Below are 19556 nucleotides of genomic sequence, written 5' to 3'. Positions count from 1 at the left end.
ATCTCTCCAAAGTTACAGTCACAACTGCTCCGGACATGGCTCCTGTATGTGAGTGTTCCCACGCTGCGGTGCACTGAGGACACTAGGGCCGCACGGACACCGAGTCCGCCCGAAGCCGTCCGAACCCAGAGGGACGGCGAAGTTCGACAGACTTACGGGACTTGGTAAAGACTTCAGCAGCTCTTCGCTTTTCTATGAGAGAAAAAGCTGGGGGGTTTATTTGCTTCCGTTTGATTTCTAGCCGAGCGTCAGACCTGCGTGGCTGTAGAGACATGAGTGGACTGTCCACAGAGGAGCTGTCCCTCAATGGACCTGTGAAGGTAGGAAGGAGGTCACGAACTCACATTTTTCTAATATTGGTGTTTAACTTGCCTACTTTTGCTTGCGGTTATATCAGCCATTCACCTTCAACGACATTTACTTAAAAATTTATTTATAAAAAGTGAAATGTTTCTACTATTTTCTTGGTTTAATAAGTATTAGGAGAAACAGTGAAATATGTTTCACTCGAATTAATTTAGAAGAACAACTGCTTTTTTTAAAAAAAGTAGCCGAATACTCGTGATACAAACATTTTCCTAACTTTAAAATGTTAAATGTGTTGCATCTTCGTTTTTTAAACACTGGTTGCTCTTAACAGGCCGACCAGCAGGGGGCGACCTTAACAGAATAAACTGTGATACTGTTGACCAATACATAGGGAGTTTAGTTTTAAATAACAAGGTAAGTTGGACTGTTGTTGAAACAAACATTTTGATTGTTTGGAGGTACAGCTTGTGATATTGATTTTGGGACACGTGACTTGTTTAAAAAAAAAAAATGCCGTTTACAATTACTATAAAGTGGAAATCCGTTCCTTTCACATGTCCAGGTTTTGAGATGTTTCCTCACAGCTTCGCCTCTGAATTAAATCTGAATCCTTGTGTAACTTTGCGGCTAAAGCAACCAACCTGAATGAAGTGTCAGTCGTAGAAATCAGGAGTTTTTCTGACACTAAACTTTCCTGGTTATATTTTTGGATTTTCTGATTTTTATTTATTTATTTATTTAAAAGGTATAATTAATTTTCTGACAGATCACACTGAGGGATTACATAACATCCCATGTAATTGTATTTTTTTTTTTTTTTAGAAAAATCTGAAAAGTGTGGCACGCATTTGCATTCCGACTCCTCTGAGTGTAAATCTTTACAGAATCGTCTTTTGCTGCGTTTGAACTTTGCAGTAATTGTTGCATGTTGAACATTTTTTGACGTGGCCCATCAAAAAGACGTGGCTGCAACACTGAGCAGCTTCTCTGGCCTTCGTGAGCAAAACCACCCCCACGGCATGATGCTGCCACCACCATATCTCACATTGAGGATGTGTTTGGGGCGACATGCGGTGCCAGTTTATCCTGCGCACACGCGACCTTCTGCATGTGAACCAGAGCGATTTCTTCCCATCGGTTGCCACGTTTCCGGGAATTTTTACGGACCCACGTTGCAGAATCATACACAGGACGCAAAAAAAGAAAGGATTTATTTATAATAAATACTGAACGTGTACAGTGATGATAAGTTCTGGTCTCACGGTTCTGCAGCATCTGGGGAAAAGAGAGGCTGTTAGCACCGTTCGGACTGGCGTAGACAGGTCCGAAACGATTACTCCGATTAATCGTGATTATTGAGATTAATCGTCAGCTAATTTAGTTGTCGATTAATTGTTAACTGGAGCACACAGACTCCAAAAGAAACCATCTGATGAAAGAAAAACATACAGAGAGCAATAATAAGGCCGAAACTGAGCAAAAAAGACATACATTTTGCATTTAAGACAAATAAACGTTTACCCAAAACTCTTCATGCGGCACCTGGTCAGAAGAAAAATCGCATGTTAAGCACCTTTTCAGTTGTTAATAGTAGTTAACATATTAATTTTATTGAATCAAACAGAAATCATGTAAGGTACATGCATAATTTCTGCCATTTAATGTAGGACAGTAAACCAGAGTTAGCCTCAAGTTACATTTAATCTGCAACCCTAACTACACATTTATAGTGTTTTTGGTGCTTTATGTAACAGTTATTCAGTTTTCCTTTATTGGATTAAATATGAAAAAAACACAACAGTCAAGTGATTTGGAATACGGGTGTCTCCCAAAAAGTTGTCACTTTGAGTTTTTTTCCTTCCTTTTATGTTTTCTTGCTTACTGACTGTCCTCAGAGGGAGCAGTAAGAGGTTGAAACAGGAGTGGGCGGAATACCACAGAGGATCTGCAACTAGTCACTATGAATTTTAATGCTTTTGTTTTAATTTGACACGTGCCCTCAGTTTTCTCCTGCTGTTTGGTTATAGAAACAGGACCCAAGCTAGGGGTCGGAAAAACAGCCAAGACTGGGCGAAGTGCGTGATTTCCCGCGGCCTGGAGGCTGATAGAAAGTTCATATTTCTATGTTTTCAATGTGGTCTAACAGGCACCAGTTGCAAACGAGTGAATGAATGAATTTTTGGACCGAAGCCACACAGCAGTCATTTCAAACCATCTGTTACATTCACTACCAATCTTAAGGTGTCTAGCTGCTGGATTGTGACCAGATTTTAAGCATCCACAGAACTGTTGTCCGTATCTGCTGACTCGGGTTCAAAATTCAAAAACAATGTACAGGAGCAAGAGGAGAACAAATGGAGACGGAAAACTATACAATAAAACACGTTTTATAACAGGTTTGTAATCTGTCAGAAGAGCCTATTTTCACATTTTGTTAGAATAAAAATGTTCTCTTTTCAACAAGACGCCGCTCCTGAATTTTCTTCTCTTTTCTTTTTTCCAAAATCTGCCAGTGAAACACTTCTCTAAGGAATAAAGGACAACAGAGATGTTACCAAAACTGGACATTTCTCCAGCGTTGTTTAAAAGATTTGACTAACAGGGAGGTTTCCAAGAGGCCAATCAACATCAGTTTGGTGTTGCTCATCTATTATGTCATCAATGCTCAGGCTAGTTAGGTTATTGGCCTAATTCTATTTATGACCCATATAGGAACTATGGTAGATTCAAGACATAAATCTTTACCAACAAAAAACAAACAAGTATAAAGATAACGTGGTTTAAAAAAGTAAATGCTTTTTCAGAAGACCTTCAATAGTCTAACAACATTACCTCTAATTCATCATGGTGGCAGTCGTTAAATGACCCCTGGAGTCGGAGTGTGACCTCCTGGGAGGTTCTGCTCTATTCTGGAGAGATAGAAGTGATATAATGTTAGTTTGATGGACGGACGGAGGGAGGAGAAAATGAGATGGACCAGGGCCAATGATCTGCAAGCGCAGGAACTAAAGAAGAGGCAGAGAAATGATTTCATTGAGAGCTGGTTCTCTACCCAGACTGGGGGAAAAAATGGGAGCATGCTACAGAGGATGAGAGGATGAGGAGCAGCCAGGTGTTTTAGCCCATTTAGGGGCATTATTATTATTATTATTATTATTAATAAAACATTTTGTCCCCCTCCAAAAAAAATGAGAACCACATCCAAGACCCCGCACTAACGCAGGCTGAGGAGAAACTGGACGCGTCTCTACTCCTTAATGTTCCCAAACGGAGCGGAGCAGAGAGCGGTACTGGCTCGCGGCCGATGCCCGGAGGAGAGCTGCTGCTGCGGCGGCGGCGGCGGCGGCGGACCAGAGGGAAGGCGGCACCCGAGAGTCGCTGTTCACTACCGGGGATCTAGGCGAACCTCGCCGAGGCTGAGGCTGCGGGCATGGGCTGTGCTCCCAGCATCCACGTCTCTCAGAGCGGGGTGATCTACTGCCGGGACTCGGACGAGTCCAACTCCCCCCACCAGACCACCACCATCTCCCAGGGCACGGCGGCCGCCACGCTGCACGGGCTCTTCATCAAGACGGACGCGGCCGAGACCATCCCCTCGGTCATCACCTACCAGAGCCGCCACTCGCGCAACAACTCGCACCGGGAGCGAAGGGAGAACAGCGGGGGGCACGTCCGCATCGAGGCCGAGACCCAGACCAGCCTCGCCAGCCTTAAGGTACCGGTACCGGCATACCGAACGGCGGTCTGGTTTCTTTTCTTTTTTTCTTTTTCGTACCGTAGACAGCGCAGTCGCCGCCTCCGTGTCGTGAGTGATAATAGAGAGTCGGTGGAGGCCTTTGTGTTTTGGTTTCTCCACAGGAGGGCCCGATGCTGCGGGTGTTCTCCTGAATCTGACGAGCTCATTCAGTCTCAAGCTCATTCATTGTCTCTGTCGGTCTGCATCCATACAGTCAGCAGGGAGAGCTGCTGTGTAATAATGATGCTGAAGTTGTGTGACAGTAGCTGCTTTGCTCAAAGGCCTGAGACATCCATTCCGTCACGTTGCTCCAGCAGGTGGTTCCTGCACAAACACCTAGTCCCGATTTAAGTTCTGATGACAGTTTAACCCATAGAGGTTGGTTTATTTTACCCAAACAGCTATTTAAAATTGTATAGGAGCCACAAATAAAATCCAAACCATGTGGAAATGGCCCTTTGTGCAGGGCCGAATTTATAAAATGTTGGTCTGTGGGCTGTTTGGACCATTTCTTTTGGTGCCCTACATCCCATGAATGGCAGTTACAATGGGTTGTTAAAAAACAGTTGTGTGCTTGAATATTGTTTTATGATTCACATCATTGGTGAGTGATATGGGCTTAAAGTTTTATCATGATATTCTATAGTTCTATTGTGGTAATAAAACTTTTTTAGGTAACATTAGTAGGTGACTTGTGAAGCAATCATAGCTCCACAAACACAAACACTGCTCTTGATAAAAAATTATAATGTGTTTCTTCTCGACTGCTGTTTGACAAATGTACAAATTCTCTGTTAGGTCTCATTCTACTTTTCTTGTAACTAGGAAGCAAAAAATAACTATTAACAGAAATGACAAAATATTAGTCAGAGTTGGCTCGATAAATTTTACGGGAGAAAAGTTGCGGCTTACAGACGTACAAAGTAAAATGAAGTCAGCTTGTTATGGGCATGTAGGGCCCCCAAAATCTGGAGTCCCACCCAACTTGCACCAGTTAGGCCTTAATGCTAAAGTCTAACCCGAGCTTCATGAATTGAGTCATTTAATGCTCGTCTCAGCTCTCCATCAGACTGTAAGTGCTCCTATTCTGGAAGTCACTTTGCATCTAATTGCTGAAAGTTATTTCCTTTTGTCACTTTGCTAAATGTTTGGGTACAGACGTTTTAAGCCCTGCAGACTTCCCTTTTAATGTAATTGAAGTCAACCCACTACATTCTTTCTTTGCGTTGTGCTTCTATCATTCTACGTTTTGCTTTTACATTTCACATATGTGTGAGCATCTTGCCTTTTGTGTAGAAATCTTTGTTTAAAGACGAATGCCTTGTGCTCAAACTGTTAAACGTGGAGACGTGAACTCAGTACTTTTCTTTCCAGACTGACACAGTAAGGTGCAGTTTGACCAGTTAAAATGTGGCATTCCTGCATTTGACCTGATTTTTCTGAAAGCTGTAAGAAGTCACGTGAATTCGCTAGTGGAAAATAACTTTTTTTATTCATTTTTAGATTGTACGACATTTAAACAACGAAGTTTATGTGTATTTTATGTGATAGTAGCTGACTGCAATTTAAAAATTGTGGCATACATTAACACCCATTCTCCCTGAGCCGATACTTTACTGCATTACAGAGCAGCTCTGCCCGGTGACTGCCCCACTCAGCTCCTTCAGACTGGCCAGCAGCAATTAGCAAACATCTGTGCAATAGCTGAGCTCATTATAGAGGCCACTTCTCAGAGTAAAAACGTCATTAAAGGGTTAAAGAGGAGAGATGCTGTGAGGGCTTCCTGAAGGTGGAGTTTCAGAATGAGAAGGAGTTTTTTTTAAGAGACAGTGGCCCAATGTCAAGGCTTTAAATTATGACGTCAAATTTCATTTAAGTCATATTTGATATATGCATATATATATGAAGCATTTTTATAAGAACAGAAAGTAATATAGTTACTTGATTTGTGCTTTGAAATGATACAGTGTGGCTGAAAAATACACAATTACTGCCCTGTAATCATTTGTAAAACTAAACAAGACTTCCTCTGGCTATTTTTCATTAAGGTTGTACTTTTTGTAAATCATCCATAAGCTTTAGAGAAACTTTGCTTTTCTATAGCTTCTGTAATACAAGTCGCCATTGGTAAAAAAAAAAAAAACCCAACTTGTATTTTGATAAAAAGACTCTCTAACTACAGGAAGTAATTAAAGGACGATGGCGAGGCGTGTTTTCAGATAAACAAACTTATTCATGTGGGAGCTTAATTACATTTCTTATTTAATTGCGAAATTGTGTTTCGTTTTTGTCGATATCAGTGATCTATTGATATCGCACGCGTTGACATTGCACCCATTTGTAACAGGAAGCGCTATGGTTGCCCACCAGGAAGCAGGAAGTCCAGGATTACTAACGAAAAAATGCTTCCAATCTGTTGGAAGTAAGAGAACTACAAAACATCTTTCAGCTAAATTTCTTTTTACATGAATCGTTATGATCCTATAAAGAACAAACAAACAAAAACAATTACTTCCTTCACTACATTAAATGTACAGGCAATAGAGGTTGCACAATTTCAATACTAGATTATTTTACTTCAATTTTAAGGGGGTGCAAATAAATAAAGAGGGTGATGTTTAACACTTATTTGGTTCTTTTTTTTATAGTCAAAGCTCTGCCTTTATATTTAAAGGAAGCTTTTATAATCCGTTAGGTTAAATTTACTTAAAGGCTACTTTTATATAAAAGTTCTCTAACCAGAAAAACAAACAACTAACACAAAGTAACACGATAATGTCTGTATGCTGTTGTAAGAAGGCCTAAAATCCAACGGAGACTTGGCCAGTTTCCTTATCACATCCTGTGATAAAATTATATGTGTGCTTCACAGTGATCCCTCTCATGAGGAGGCATGTGAACATCTTGCTATTTATGATCAAACCCTAGAGGATATTGTTGTGTTTTGTTAAGAAGCGACGCAGCAGATGATCGAGTCATCAGACTCCCAGAGCACGTTAACCCATTCTGACCCGGCTGAGACCGGGAACATCTTCCAGGAAGAAGCCATTCGAGCTACGCTTCAGCTAAAAGCAACAAAAAAGAAGAAAAAAAAACTGACAGTAAAAGTTAAATAATAATAATAGTGATAATAAAAGCCAGTTTCTATGAGTATTTTTGACAGGTCAGCACCTGGCTGAACCATCTGCAGTTTTTGCGAACATTACAAGACGTCGAGTGGCTGACTGATGTGAAAAATACCCAGCATGACATTCCTCACATCCACTGCAGCTTTTACGTTTAAGGAATAAAAGTGTCTCATCCACTTGTCACAAAAAAAAAACCTTCAAGCGGTGATTGTTAAAGCTGTTAAAGAAGGAAATACACAGCATAAGGAACTGCAGTCAAGCTCAAATGTATTCATACCGCTGGCAGATATAGGTAGGGCTAAAATGATTAATCGGATTAATATTTTAATTGATTATTAAAATATTCGTCGACTAAATTAGTAACCGATAAGTCGTCAACTACATAGACTCAAAAGGCAATTTTGCTGAAAAAACATCTTAGTCAGAGCAGAAACTGAACCAATGCTGTTGAAAAAATATATACATTTTTCATTTCCGATTAAAAATAAGCAACTTCCTGTTCAACCCAAAATGTGGTATATTTTTAGTTTTGTCAAGTTCAAATTCATTGGAAAAAAAAAATTTCATATTAAGCACCTTTTGCTAACTAATAACTCATATGTTAAAATGGGATTGATTGATTGATTGATTGATTGATTGATTGATTTGATTTGTAATGCATTTATAATATTGTATAAAATAAGCTTAAATGAAAAATATGCAGAATGTGGCAATTCTTTAGCCGATTAATCGCTTAATTGCCAGAAAAATTGATTACTTAAGTAGTTGTAGGCTTGCTTTTTCTATCAGAAACAAACTTTCTGGTTGAATCCAAGTCATTTTAAATCTAAGTCTGTTGGAAGTAGGAATATATATATATATATACTGTATATATACAGTATATATATATTTTTTTTTTTGCCTTAACTGTAGGTTACGTAAACTTCTGATCAGGGTCATTTGGGTAGCTTCAGCCATTATTGTGTTTAAAAAGAGAAAACATAAAAAATGTGCCATTATTTGGTTTCAGCCATACTCTACCTATGGGTTATCATTTATATTTAGTGACAAAAATGTAACAGTAATGTGAAATCTCTGCATCTGTATTTGCTGACCTCCTTTTCAAGCGGATTTCTCCCTGCCATACTCTCCCTCCTTTAGCTCTGAACTTCTGGGTTCAGTCCGCTCAGACTGACCTATTGTCCATAACTAAACGTTAGAGATCCAAACTTTCATCCTTATGGTAAAGATACGCCGTGCTTGTTGTCCATAAATAGACATTTTACAGCCGCGATGGCAGAACACTGACGGCATTGTGTTGCGGCTAGCTCTTCTCCGGACGCTTTCACTTGCCTGCGGCATGTACTTCACGACTTGGATAACTACAGTTGTCTCTCAGACATTCGAGGAAGAGCCACTTCCAATGTCCGCCGAGTGACACCACGTTTCCAACGAATGCCCACGGAGGATGCCGCGAAGTAAAGCTCCTTCAGCAGAGACTGCTGATACGATTACAATCACAGGCATGATACAATTTTATTGGCAAATTCTGTTTGTTCATTCGATCAAACAAAAGAGTGGTCCACTGCTCTTCAGGAAGGCTCACCGTGGCTCTTAAATGTGTACTGTGCACCCGGTTTGACTGCACCACGCTGCTACTCTAAATGTTTCTTCAAATGTGATATAGTTTAGTGACGTTTGATATGTTGGAAGATTATTCTTATACCCCTAGTACTAAAAGATTCTCTGCAGTGGTTATACGTTGATTTTATATTATAAAGCTTCATAGTAAAAAAAAAAAAAGCAATTGTCAGAAAAAAAGCAATAGATATTAATCATATTAGTTGATAAAAGCCTAAAAATGATATAAATGCACTCAGAAAAGTGTTGAAAAGTTATTATTTTCCACATATTATTGTATGTGTCATTTTATTGCAATCTGCATATCGGCAATCGGCTACTAAGCCTATTCTGGGATCGATTGGCAGTGGGTCTATCGTCCACTAGGGGGCTTTCGCGCTCTGTCATCATTGCATTAAACTGCAGTATGAGAGAAATACTACAGTAAATCACTATTATTATTATTCTGTCTTCCCTCTTTTCCACGGTGTAACTGTATCACTTTGTCGCCAGCACTTTGATACTGTCGTCTTTAGCTGAAAAACTCAAACTAGTGCCTTTATTTCCAGTCACAAAACACGCATCGCTCTCCTCCCTGCCTTGGTTACGGTTTAGTCTCTGCGTGGTTTTATTACACTCCTCAAGATGCAAGCGGAAAGTAACAATATATCTGTTTACTAAGTAAAATGACAAACGTAGTGACCCACAGTGATTTGGATGAGTAACTTTAATCTGGTTACTGGATTGGAAATAGAAAAACATCAGATATTGAAAACAGGGGTCGGATTAGAGCAGCACGTTACTAAGACCTTCCTTCTGGCTCCTGATTGGTTGTGTCTGACCAGACGTGGTGAATTTCTGCAGATGCAGTAGGAGCACTAAGAGGAGGTAGAACAGTTTGAGTTTTTTAGAGATTGTCTGTCAGGACTTGATGGCAGCCGGACTTGTACAATGATAAAATAGGGAAAAGACAGTTTGGAATGTAATAATTGTTGTGATGGTTTCACACTTTATGCCAATGAGATTGCTAGTCTGTTGCATAGTCTTCCTGTGGCAGATGCTCACACTGAGCATTTATTTAAATACCGAAGATGCTAACGGTCGCAGTGAGTGTTTGGGTTGTGAGGAAAAAGCGATTTATCATGGTATAGCATCATTTTCTCATATAATCCTGTAATACCTGCTTCTCCTTGCTGATGTGTCTCTCCAGTGATCTTTGGGCGAGAAGCATTTAAAGGCTTTTAATACATTTATAGATCAAGATGTTTTTTTTTATTGCCCAGTCAGTGTGTGTGTGTGTGTGCGTTCATGTGGAGTGTGTTGGTTTGTCAGCTGTTCCTTTGCTCTCGCCCAGTTTCATCGCCAAGAGACGATCAATGATGCCATTTATTATTAAAACCATCTGCCTCACCCTGCAGGATCTTGATCATCCGCCACGGTGTTGATCACGCTCCTGTGCATGTGTGTAGGCGCGCACATATGTGTTTGTGTATGTTTGCATGTACAACTGATCTGTTTACCCCTCTGGTGAGTGCAGAGGGGGTGCGAACGGTCACATGTAGAAGAGCTGATGCTGGTTTAGACACAACACCATGGGGGCTTTGTGGAGAGTCGCTGACTTACAATACACAGATCAGAGTATTACTGGCAACTTCTCACCATCATCATTGTGCAAAAGTTCAAGATCAGTGGGGCTGTAGTAGCAATACATTCAGCTCCCTCGATGAGAAGATACCAGGTCAGTCTTTGTGCACATTAGAAATGTGCACAAAGGTTTGTCGATATTTCCTAATGTCGGAAAAAGACAATTTTGTAAGTGAGGTGTTTCCATTAAATAAGAAACACAATTAAAATCACACATGAAGGAGTTTGGTCACATGATATGTCGTTAAAAACCATGCCTCCTACCACTTCCTGTCATCTTCTTTGTCATTTCCACCAGTAGTAACATCCAATTGTTGGTCACATTTGATGTGGAAAAAACGTTTTCTTTGCATTTTTGCAAAATACACCAATTTCAATACAGCTGAAAATACCGTATCCAAGCACCAAACTTTTTGTTGAAAAATGTTAAGTATTTTTTCTAATATTTACTCAAAATTAACAAGTTTCCATTAAGTGGACTTATTTTCGTAATTCCAATTTGCGCAGTTATGTGGTCAATGGAAACGCAGCTGTAGTGGAAAGACTTTCCCTCCGTTTTTTTGTTTTCATAAATAGAGTAAAAGTTTCACCGGTCACAATCCGATTTTGAAGAATCTATAGTCAGTAGCTGCGTTTCCATTACAAATGTACACCAACAGCACAATTTCGCAATTGCAGTGTTTGCATTAAATAAGAAATGCAATTAAAATCACACGTAAACAAGCTTATTCACGTGATAAGTCATGGCGGCGATGACAACTTGAATGGACAAGTTGTTAAATGGACCAAATTTCCTGCAAGCTATTATGAGAGGTTTGTTGAAGGAAACCCAAAATGCTTATGCATTTTAGTACAGTTTAAAAGACAAGTACTAATGAAATGTACTCCAGAATTTGAATGGAGGAAAAAACAAAACTCTTAATAAAAAATATCTTCTGGCATTTAGCAAATAGGAATATTTTGGTAATTCTGCTTCACCCAAACAGGAAAAGTTTGTCCTAATTTACTCAGACAGTGAAAAAAAAATGGTTATGCATATTTTTTCTTAGAAGTGTACATCAAACAGTAATATGCGTGACATTCTCTGCTGTTTTTGTTTCAAATTAAATTATTTTTTTTTTCTTTAAAAAAATCCCATATTGACTTGATCAGAATGTATTTTTTTTTTGTGCGTGGAGAAAAGAAAAATGAGTTTTTGGGAACTTTTGGCTGATATCTCTCCACACACAGTTATGCAGTGTTTGGTTGTAATTAGGCCTGTCACAGCTGTTACATAATCGCCGGCCGCAATTATTGGCGCTGACCGCAATCATTTCGTATAATGGTCATAATCATGTATACTTACATGTATGTACCAGCTGGATGAAACTAACATGTCACTGTTCTGTCACAGTTTCCACATTATTTCCCCCTGACTCGGGCTTTTCTCCAGCCCTTTCAATGACATCATGCTGCTGCGCCCATTCGTTTTTCGTTTTTTCCTGCTCTGGGTCGATGGCACCTGATTGGAGAGTTGGAGCCTTTGTCTGTCCGTCACTGTCGTTTAACCCCCCTGATCATTTTGATCAGCATCAATTAGCGACAGTCCCGGGCTGAATGAGATACGCGTGGAGGACGTGCACATCGTGAACCACAGCGTGTCAAGATTTCCCAAACCTGTTTCATTTCTCCAGAGTAAATGCAAACCATCTTGAGCTTTAATAACAGCAGTGTATTTCTGGTCCTGTCCAAGCCCGGTAGAACAGCTTCATTCAAACCATTCTAGAACCGACTGTGCTCTGTTCCCAGAGGAAAAGATTATTGAACGTCTTGACCTATTTGGACTTCATAAAAATACCCCATCAGATACTGTTAAGCAAAGCTCAGATCCTCAAGTCTTTGTATGCAGGAAAGTATGAAGTTGTGGTTTATATACACACATTGTGAGTATTGATTTACTCATAGCTTTTTGCTAAAGATGAAAACCTTTGTGCCACAGTTTGTTTATGCTGTAAAAAAATCTAGCTATTTATTATTACGGTAATTTTTCATCTAATTTTGTTTGTACGGGCAGTGTCATAATCACTAGCCAGAAATACAGTGTAGCTGATCAAAAACGTTACACCAACATATTAATAGTTCCGAACAAAATGGTGGAAAACTACCTTAAAACAGAAATAAATACAATTACTTGTTGACTAGTAACTGTGTTTTGTGTCAAATGATCCATGGATTGGATTTGGGGAAAAGACGTGCAGTGACTGTAGGGCTGTTGTAAGCTAGGGATGCACCGATCCACTTTGTTCCACTTCCAATACCAATATCTGAGGTTTAAAATCGTCCGATACGGATCGGATAGAGAAAGACGGACTGAATTGATTTGAAATGTTCCTTTTTTTTTTACCACACACATAAATGTCCTGAATTACAAATTTAGTTGATAAATACACCAATACAGCACACTTAAATACACCAGGAGCTTCTCAAGGTTGGTACCTTTAAAAAACATGTTTTGTAAAATGTAGGTAGGGTTGGGACTTCGACATATTAATTAATTACTTAGATTTGAATGCTTTTAATTATGAAATTTATTTGCCTTTTTGTTTGTTTGGGGGATTTTTTACATACAAAAGTCCAAATATGGAACCTTTGTCTTTGAGTTTCTGGTACGCCCGTAATTCTGACGCACAAGCGACATCCACAAAAAAATGTGATGGATGATAAATCTACTTCACTTGGTCCACTGAGGATTTTAAAAAATATCTTTAGCTGGTTTTGCTTCATCATTAATGTCTGGAGAAGTTTTTGTTATGGTTCCATGAAATTTAATTTCATTGTTTTCACACTCCACTTAGCACAAAGCAACTAAACAAAAGGACTTTATTCCTGGTCATTCCTCGTAGTATGATCGTATTATTTAGTAGTGTACATCAAAGTGAGAAAGCTGTTAACGTTTTCTCACATGACAAAGGAAGGCTGTGTCAGAGCATCAGATGATAAGTGAGAGCATGTCGCTGGTTTCATGGAATCGCTGCAGATAAGACTGAAATGTGTAGCAGTGTACAGACCGAGGCCAAGCTCAAGTCTATCCAGACTAATAAAGGCCATGTGATCTGCCGATAAGACGAAGCCTCGTTGCAAGGATTGTGATCCAAATTACACCAAATCCAGTCTGAACAATAAAGAACTCTTCTGCTAAAAGTCCGGCCAGAGACAAGATAATCCTAGATGGGCCCCCGTCTGTGGTATCCTGTAACTAGGAGAGAATGGCTTAATATTTACCAGTTAAGGACATGACTAATCTTCTCTTTGTGCTTGGAATCTTAGTTTTTAACATATTTTTTTGCAACTTCACATGCTTTTTTCCAGTTTCAATTTTTTTTTTTTCAAATTGAAGATTTGTTTTTTTTTTAGCTTCACATTTGTTTTCAGTTTCAAACTTTTTTTGTTTTTCAAAATAATTTTGTTGTTTAAATAAAGGATATTATATTATTGATTTATAGGTGATGAAGTGGGATTAACTTGTATGACACATATAAAATGAGTTTTGAAACTATTGAACTATCGAAAAACCATCGATAGTTTGAAATTGATAACATTTCAGGACTCAGATTGTTTAGATTTGAGCTACAAGTATCAATGGCAGAATCTTCCTTTAGAGGTTTTACAGCAGTGTCTTTATTTCACTCGCGACCCGAAGACCAAACACAATGTGAAGGCGTGTAGGTGAGGATGCGTCTGGTTGTAATTTGATGTTTTCAGGGCCCATTTCCATGGCAACGATGATGTCCAGTTTGCAAAAATTTGTTTTTTAGAGGGCACTTAAAGAAATGCTTATTTAATGTTGTCAATTTAATTGCCAGGAAAATGAACTGAAATAGAGTTAAACATCAACGAAACCAAAAGCAATTCTTTTTATCATTTTTATTTTTCTACCTAATGATTTGCGTCACTATAAAAATCAATCAACAAGCGTTTCCCTCTCTTCTTTAACGTTTATTATTTTTTTCAGCATGTCTTCTGTAACCTTTTTCAGACTTGTAAAATTAAATTAACCTTTTGTTAACCTTATTGCTCTACTTTTTCCTTAAAACATCCTGTTTCCTCCCTCTTTCCCCACTGTCTGAATCCGTATGAAGTGTGAACACTCCGTCAGTCTTCTTAAGACTCCTGCATCACATCGTAGATGCAGGAGTAGATGTAGTCACTACATCTACTTTTGCATTTGCACCAGACTTCAGTAAAATTCTCTCCAACCAAACGACATTGGCTTTCACAATTCTAATTTGTAGCATTGTTTACATCTGGATTTAACATGCCAGACTTCTTCTGGCACAGAATTATCGTGCATGTCTCACATCAATGACATAAATGTTGTGCAAAATGCGACATGAACGTTCTGACAGCAAGCACTTTAAAAATAATCGGATATTTAGGGTGCGGCAGTGGCATAGAGGTAAAGCGCTTGAGCCACATACGGATGCCTCCGTCCTCTATACGGCTGTCATGGGTTTGATTCCCGACCCAGTGACTTTTCCCCCTCTCTTGTAACCCACTTTCCTGTCTGACAAGTCTCAAACGCGACAAGAGCCAGAAGCAACCTTTGAAAAGAAATCAAATATAAATTAGATATCTATCTAACTTAGTACCACAAATCAAACTTTTTCGAGGGGGAAAAGATCAAAATTGGGCCATTAGGACTGCCGTGAAAAAGTGGGAAATAAGTTGCATTTCCCTCCTATGTGAACATAGCGTAAGACATTGAGGATTAGGTAGTTCTTCATCCAAAAGAGAGTCCTACATTGGTTGTACCTTGTGGCAAGGTCACATATAGCACTTGTCAAGAAAACTGGCATAGGGTGTGAGATCTTTCCGGGTGCATGCAGAAAAGGTGCATAGAGGCCTGAGAGAAAATAAGTAATCTTGTAGTTTGATTAAAAGCTAATTAAATTGAATATGAATGAATAGTAAAATGAATACAAGTAATCACATAATAACCTTCTGAAAAGCATTTTCTGAAATGTGATCAGTAATGATTTCTGTAATGATTTAACTGTGGAAAAATTATGGTTGATGAATTATAATAAGTGAGAGATGTGATTGATTATTAACTGAGGATCAAACTTGTGATAATGTGAAGTTGTAATCATTTGAAATTAATTCAAACAGGTTTAACTTGTGATAATGTGAAGTTGTAATCATTTGAAATTAATTCAAACAGGTTTAACAACAGATTGAATGTGTTTAATGAGTTATAATAAATAATAGTGAGTTATAGAAAAAAGAGAGGAATACAGCACAGTCCTGAAACAGGAAATGTCGCAAGCAGTTCTGAACAGATGGTCAGAGCACACAGGATGGTTGGTGCGTTGAGTTTGGCTGAGGCAACGGAAAATGAGGAAGTACGAGAACTTCCCCTACGGTCAGCAGAACAGGTTGGGCAATGTGGGTACTTTTTCATGATGCACAGCAGATGTGAAGCAAGACCAAACCTCCCCATACACATACATGGTGGAGAGATGCATAAAAAGGGGCTGAAAAGAGGAACCAGCCGTTCCCAGTCCGACGGCGCAGAAGGAGAGACAACTTGCTGAAGCAGATTGAGCCACGGACCGCACTTCAGAACCACGGGAGAGCTCGGACTTCACACCGCCAAGAAAGGACTGGGTTCCATCGCCCCATCCCTGGTTCTTCATTCGATCGTCGGTCTCGTCTCAGCCCAGCAATTACAAACTCTGCAACAAGACTTGGAGGAAGGACAAAGCTCCCTCAGGGATGAGGAACTGGGTTTTGCAAAAGGATTCGGACCCGTTCTGCTTTGTTTCTTTTCTAAAGAGGGTTTTTTCCACACAAGGCAAAGACCTCAACCAAGGATGCTAGAAATTCCTGTTGCCAAAGATCCACCATCGTCTGGGTATGAGTTGAATCTGCTCATTGAAATTCCATTTCAGAACTTGCGACTTTAGTCAGGGAAAAGAGGACAGGGTAGTATGATTGTACATGTAAATTTTATTACACTGTTTTTGAATTATTTACGATTGATTATTGATTTGTATGTCGCATATCCCTGCTTAAGCTTGCTTAATAAATTTATACTATAAAATTCTAAAGAGGTTGGTGGACATTGGAATTAATAGAGTCATTTAATCTTCGTTCAGTTCTTTTAATTAAGGTAAAACTAATGTACATGATTCCAGTAAATAGGAGGCTTCATAATTTCCTTTGGTGAGATTAAATAATGACCCTGGGACTTACATCTAAGTCACTAAACATAATCTAGCCGGTTCCAAGTGCAAGTTATGATTTAGAAAGTGGGCTACCGTTAACAGAAGTGGTTATTGGAATTATGCAGCTGTGAGGGCTACTCAGCTGATTGTTTCTTAACTGTAAAGGGTCATAACTTCTGGATTGGAGGTAGTTAGAGCTAGACGAATCACTTTCGCCACCAGTTTAAATAGATTATCTCTTATAGAGTACTTTTAGGGTAATACCCAGGTCTCAGAGATTTTCCGGACCTGTTAGACAGAGAACTGGTCAGTAGGCAGCCCTGTGAAGTAGTGAGGAGTGGGCGGGGCTGACTATTGCAGGATAACCTTCATGGCGCCCAACGTGGGGCGGCGCACAACTGAGTAGGCGGGCCCCAAAAAATACCAAGTCAGTGAAAACAGATGTGAGACTCTGAATAGCTCACTTGGGTTACTAACTCTTAGGGAAGAGAGTTAGTGGTGACTGATAAGGCCATCAGTCACAACCCTCGCAGTAACTGTATAGCATACAGGTGAGGGAAAGCTTCTACTGAGGATAGAATGACCAGATCCAGACAGTGAAGCCAGTAGCCAACACAGCCTGGACCCATCCCTACTCGAAAGCGCAAAGAGAGGCTTTGGGGGATAGGCGACTCGAAAGACAAAGACAACTATGAGTGAAGAAGAAGAAAGAGGGGAACTGGAGCCCCTACAAAAGCCAGCAATGGAACAAGAGGCAAGCAACATCAGCCGGGATGGGAAGAATCATCAATCCCATCTTTCCAAATCTACATTATCGCAATTTCCTGTAATGTTGATATTACTTGGTGATGGATTGGAATCCTGGACTGAGATAAATAAAAAGATGTTCTTTGATTCTCACTTCACCATGAGCAGGGACGTGGCTCGGAGCCCAATGGAAATCATAGTGCAAAAACGGATATACTATTGCACCCAGCTTAGACACGGCCACCGACTGGGAGTCGTCAGATGCCCAGTGAAAGTGGCTAAGAAGTCGGAGGTTAGAGGATGGCTGGAATGGTTCGCTGACCTCCTTGAAGGATGGGTGGATGGTGAGCTACGAATTGTCCACAGCCCCTCCGAAAAGTATGACCGCGTAGTAAAAACAGCTACCTTGGCGGCGGGCATCGATGGAATCCTGGTGGACCCAAACGTCAAGGGGGTGAGCCAGTACAAAGACTACACCGAGGCCATGCAGAGACTTTCAACCTACAAAGAAGGCAAAGAAAAGGAACAAGCCCTCGAAGAGGCAAGGTCGGAGGTGGCTGAGCCTCCGTCCCGACTGCCCAGCAGAGCCCCGACACCGACTCGCCCGCAGAAGCAACCTCCGAGGGATCTGATAGACCTGACGGCCGGCAGCAACGACAACGATGGCGGTGACAGCGGCGATGACAGCAACAACGATGACGACGGAGGCATCCCTGCTCAACCGGGTCCATCGTGGAACGAGGACATCCCACCTGCACCGGCCAATGAGGAAGACCCCGAGGGACAGCTCGTCGGCAGTCTCACCGAGGAGCAGTGGGAGCAAGCGGTCAGGGATTGGTCCACTGAACGGGGTCGGGAGCTCGGGTTTCATCCCCGAGTCCACAGCACGGAGAAGAAGCATCCACTGCAACCTACGGAGACCCCAGCAGCCAGCAGTTCCGACGAGGACGAGGAGGAATCGGACGAGGAGCAGCGGGACCCCGGTCGCCCTAAGAAGAAGACTCAGAAATCGGACACCTGGAGGATGGCCCGAGAATTAGCCGAAATACCACCGGGGGCCAGCAACTTTAGACTGCAGACCGGCCTCCGGATTTATCAGGTTATTGGAAGAATATGGGATCTTGAGGGTGACGGACTGATTGTGTTCACCAATGACAGATACAAGATCCACAATCGAAAGTTCAGACGCAGCCTTGAGGACCAAGCAGGGCAATATTACCAAGCGGATTCAAAATTGCTAGAAGCCACCTGTAGCCCAAAGACAAGGGGAGAAGTAGTCTTGATGAACGGCTATAGTCTCCCTTATGGTGCTGTAATCCTAGTCCCGATTGACGTCTACCGAAAAGGAGAGAGTTTGGAGGAATATCGGAAGAAGATGTGGCATGGACTCGAGCGGGGCTTAGCGGCGGCCAGCAACGAATGCATGAGAAGAGTCATAGTGAGTGTACAGGGACTGAGATCGCCGGATCTGCCAAGGGACACCGCCAGATCAATAGCGGAGAACGGAGTGGTGAATATAGCCAAGACCAACAGTCATTTCTTTGTGTTCAAAGAAGTGGTGGTGGTGGTTGACCCCCGTCTGCATCGACTCCGCACTGAGCAAGGGGTGAAATTGGCAGCTGAGATGGAGGAGCAATGCCGCATTAGCCATCCATCGCAAGAAATCAAGAAATATCCCTTAAAAATTCCCCAAAGTGAGGTTTTAAACACCACCCAGATAGGAAAAGCCAAGGCCGTGCAGCCACCCAGGATAAAGATAAAGGAGGCACCTGTTGAACCAGGGTTCTCTGCAGCAAGGTACGTTAAGGAGTTCTCGTTTGAAGAGAGCCGCAGTGAACTGAAAAAACCCAATGCGGGAAAAGTCAAGAATGAGCAGCCGACGGTCCCGAAAGAAGAAGGACCGATGAAACCAGCTAAGATTCGACCGCTGAACTCCCCCAGGAGAGAACCTCTTCGACAACAGCAGCATGAAGACCTCGGCGACTCGGAGGACGAAGAGGAGCAACCGGAGATCGAACACCCTGGAGAAGAAGAAGAGGAGAGCGATCACGGCAGCGTCTTCTCCGACCCAAGGCAACTACCGGCCGAGCATAAGACACTCCGAACAGGACAGCACCGGGGTAAGAAGAAAGAAATAGAAACCTTTGACATCGAAGGATCTTCTGAGAGACTGGCAAGAGACGTGAC

The 19556-nt window shown here is 41.0% G+C and overlaps 1 protein-coding gene across 2 annotated transcripts in view; it reads left to right on the top strand.

The window, feature by feature from the left end:
- Nucleotides 1–278: 278 nt before the first annotated feature.
- The window catches only part of pde8b (phosphodiesterase 8B), a 64091-nt gene continuing 44813 nt past the window's right edge, over nt 279–19556 (top strand). The window contains exon 1 of one of the 2 annotated variants that reach the window (XM_023338131.1): nt 279–320. Coding sequence is in view for 1 of the 2 variants with exons in the window: in XM_014470028.2 (XP_014325514.1) it covers nt 3740–4024 (285 nt within the window). In the remaining variant the exon portion in view is untranslated. Of the gene's footprint in view, nt 321–1554; nt 4025–19556 lie in introns of those variants that run through there. The other variant, XM_014470028.2, reaches the window with a different exon arrangement.

This window comes from Xiphophorus maculatus, chromosome 8 (assembly GCF_002775205.1).
Source record: "Xiphophorus maculatus strain JP 163 A chromosome 8, X_maculatus-5.0-male, whole genome shotgun sequence".
Classification (NCBI taxonomy): domain Eukaryota; kingdom Metazoa; phylum Chordata; class Actinopteri; order Cyprinodontiformes; family Poeciliidae; genus Xiphophorus; species Xiphophorus maculatus.
Note: the sequence above shows the minus strand (reverse complement) of the source record. Positions and strands in the feature narration are given on the sequence as shown.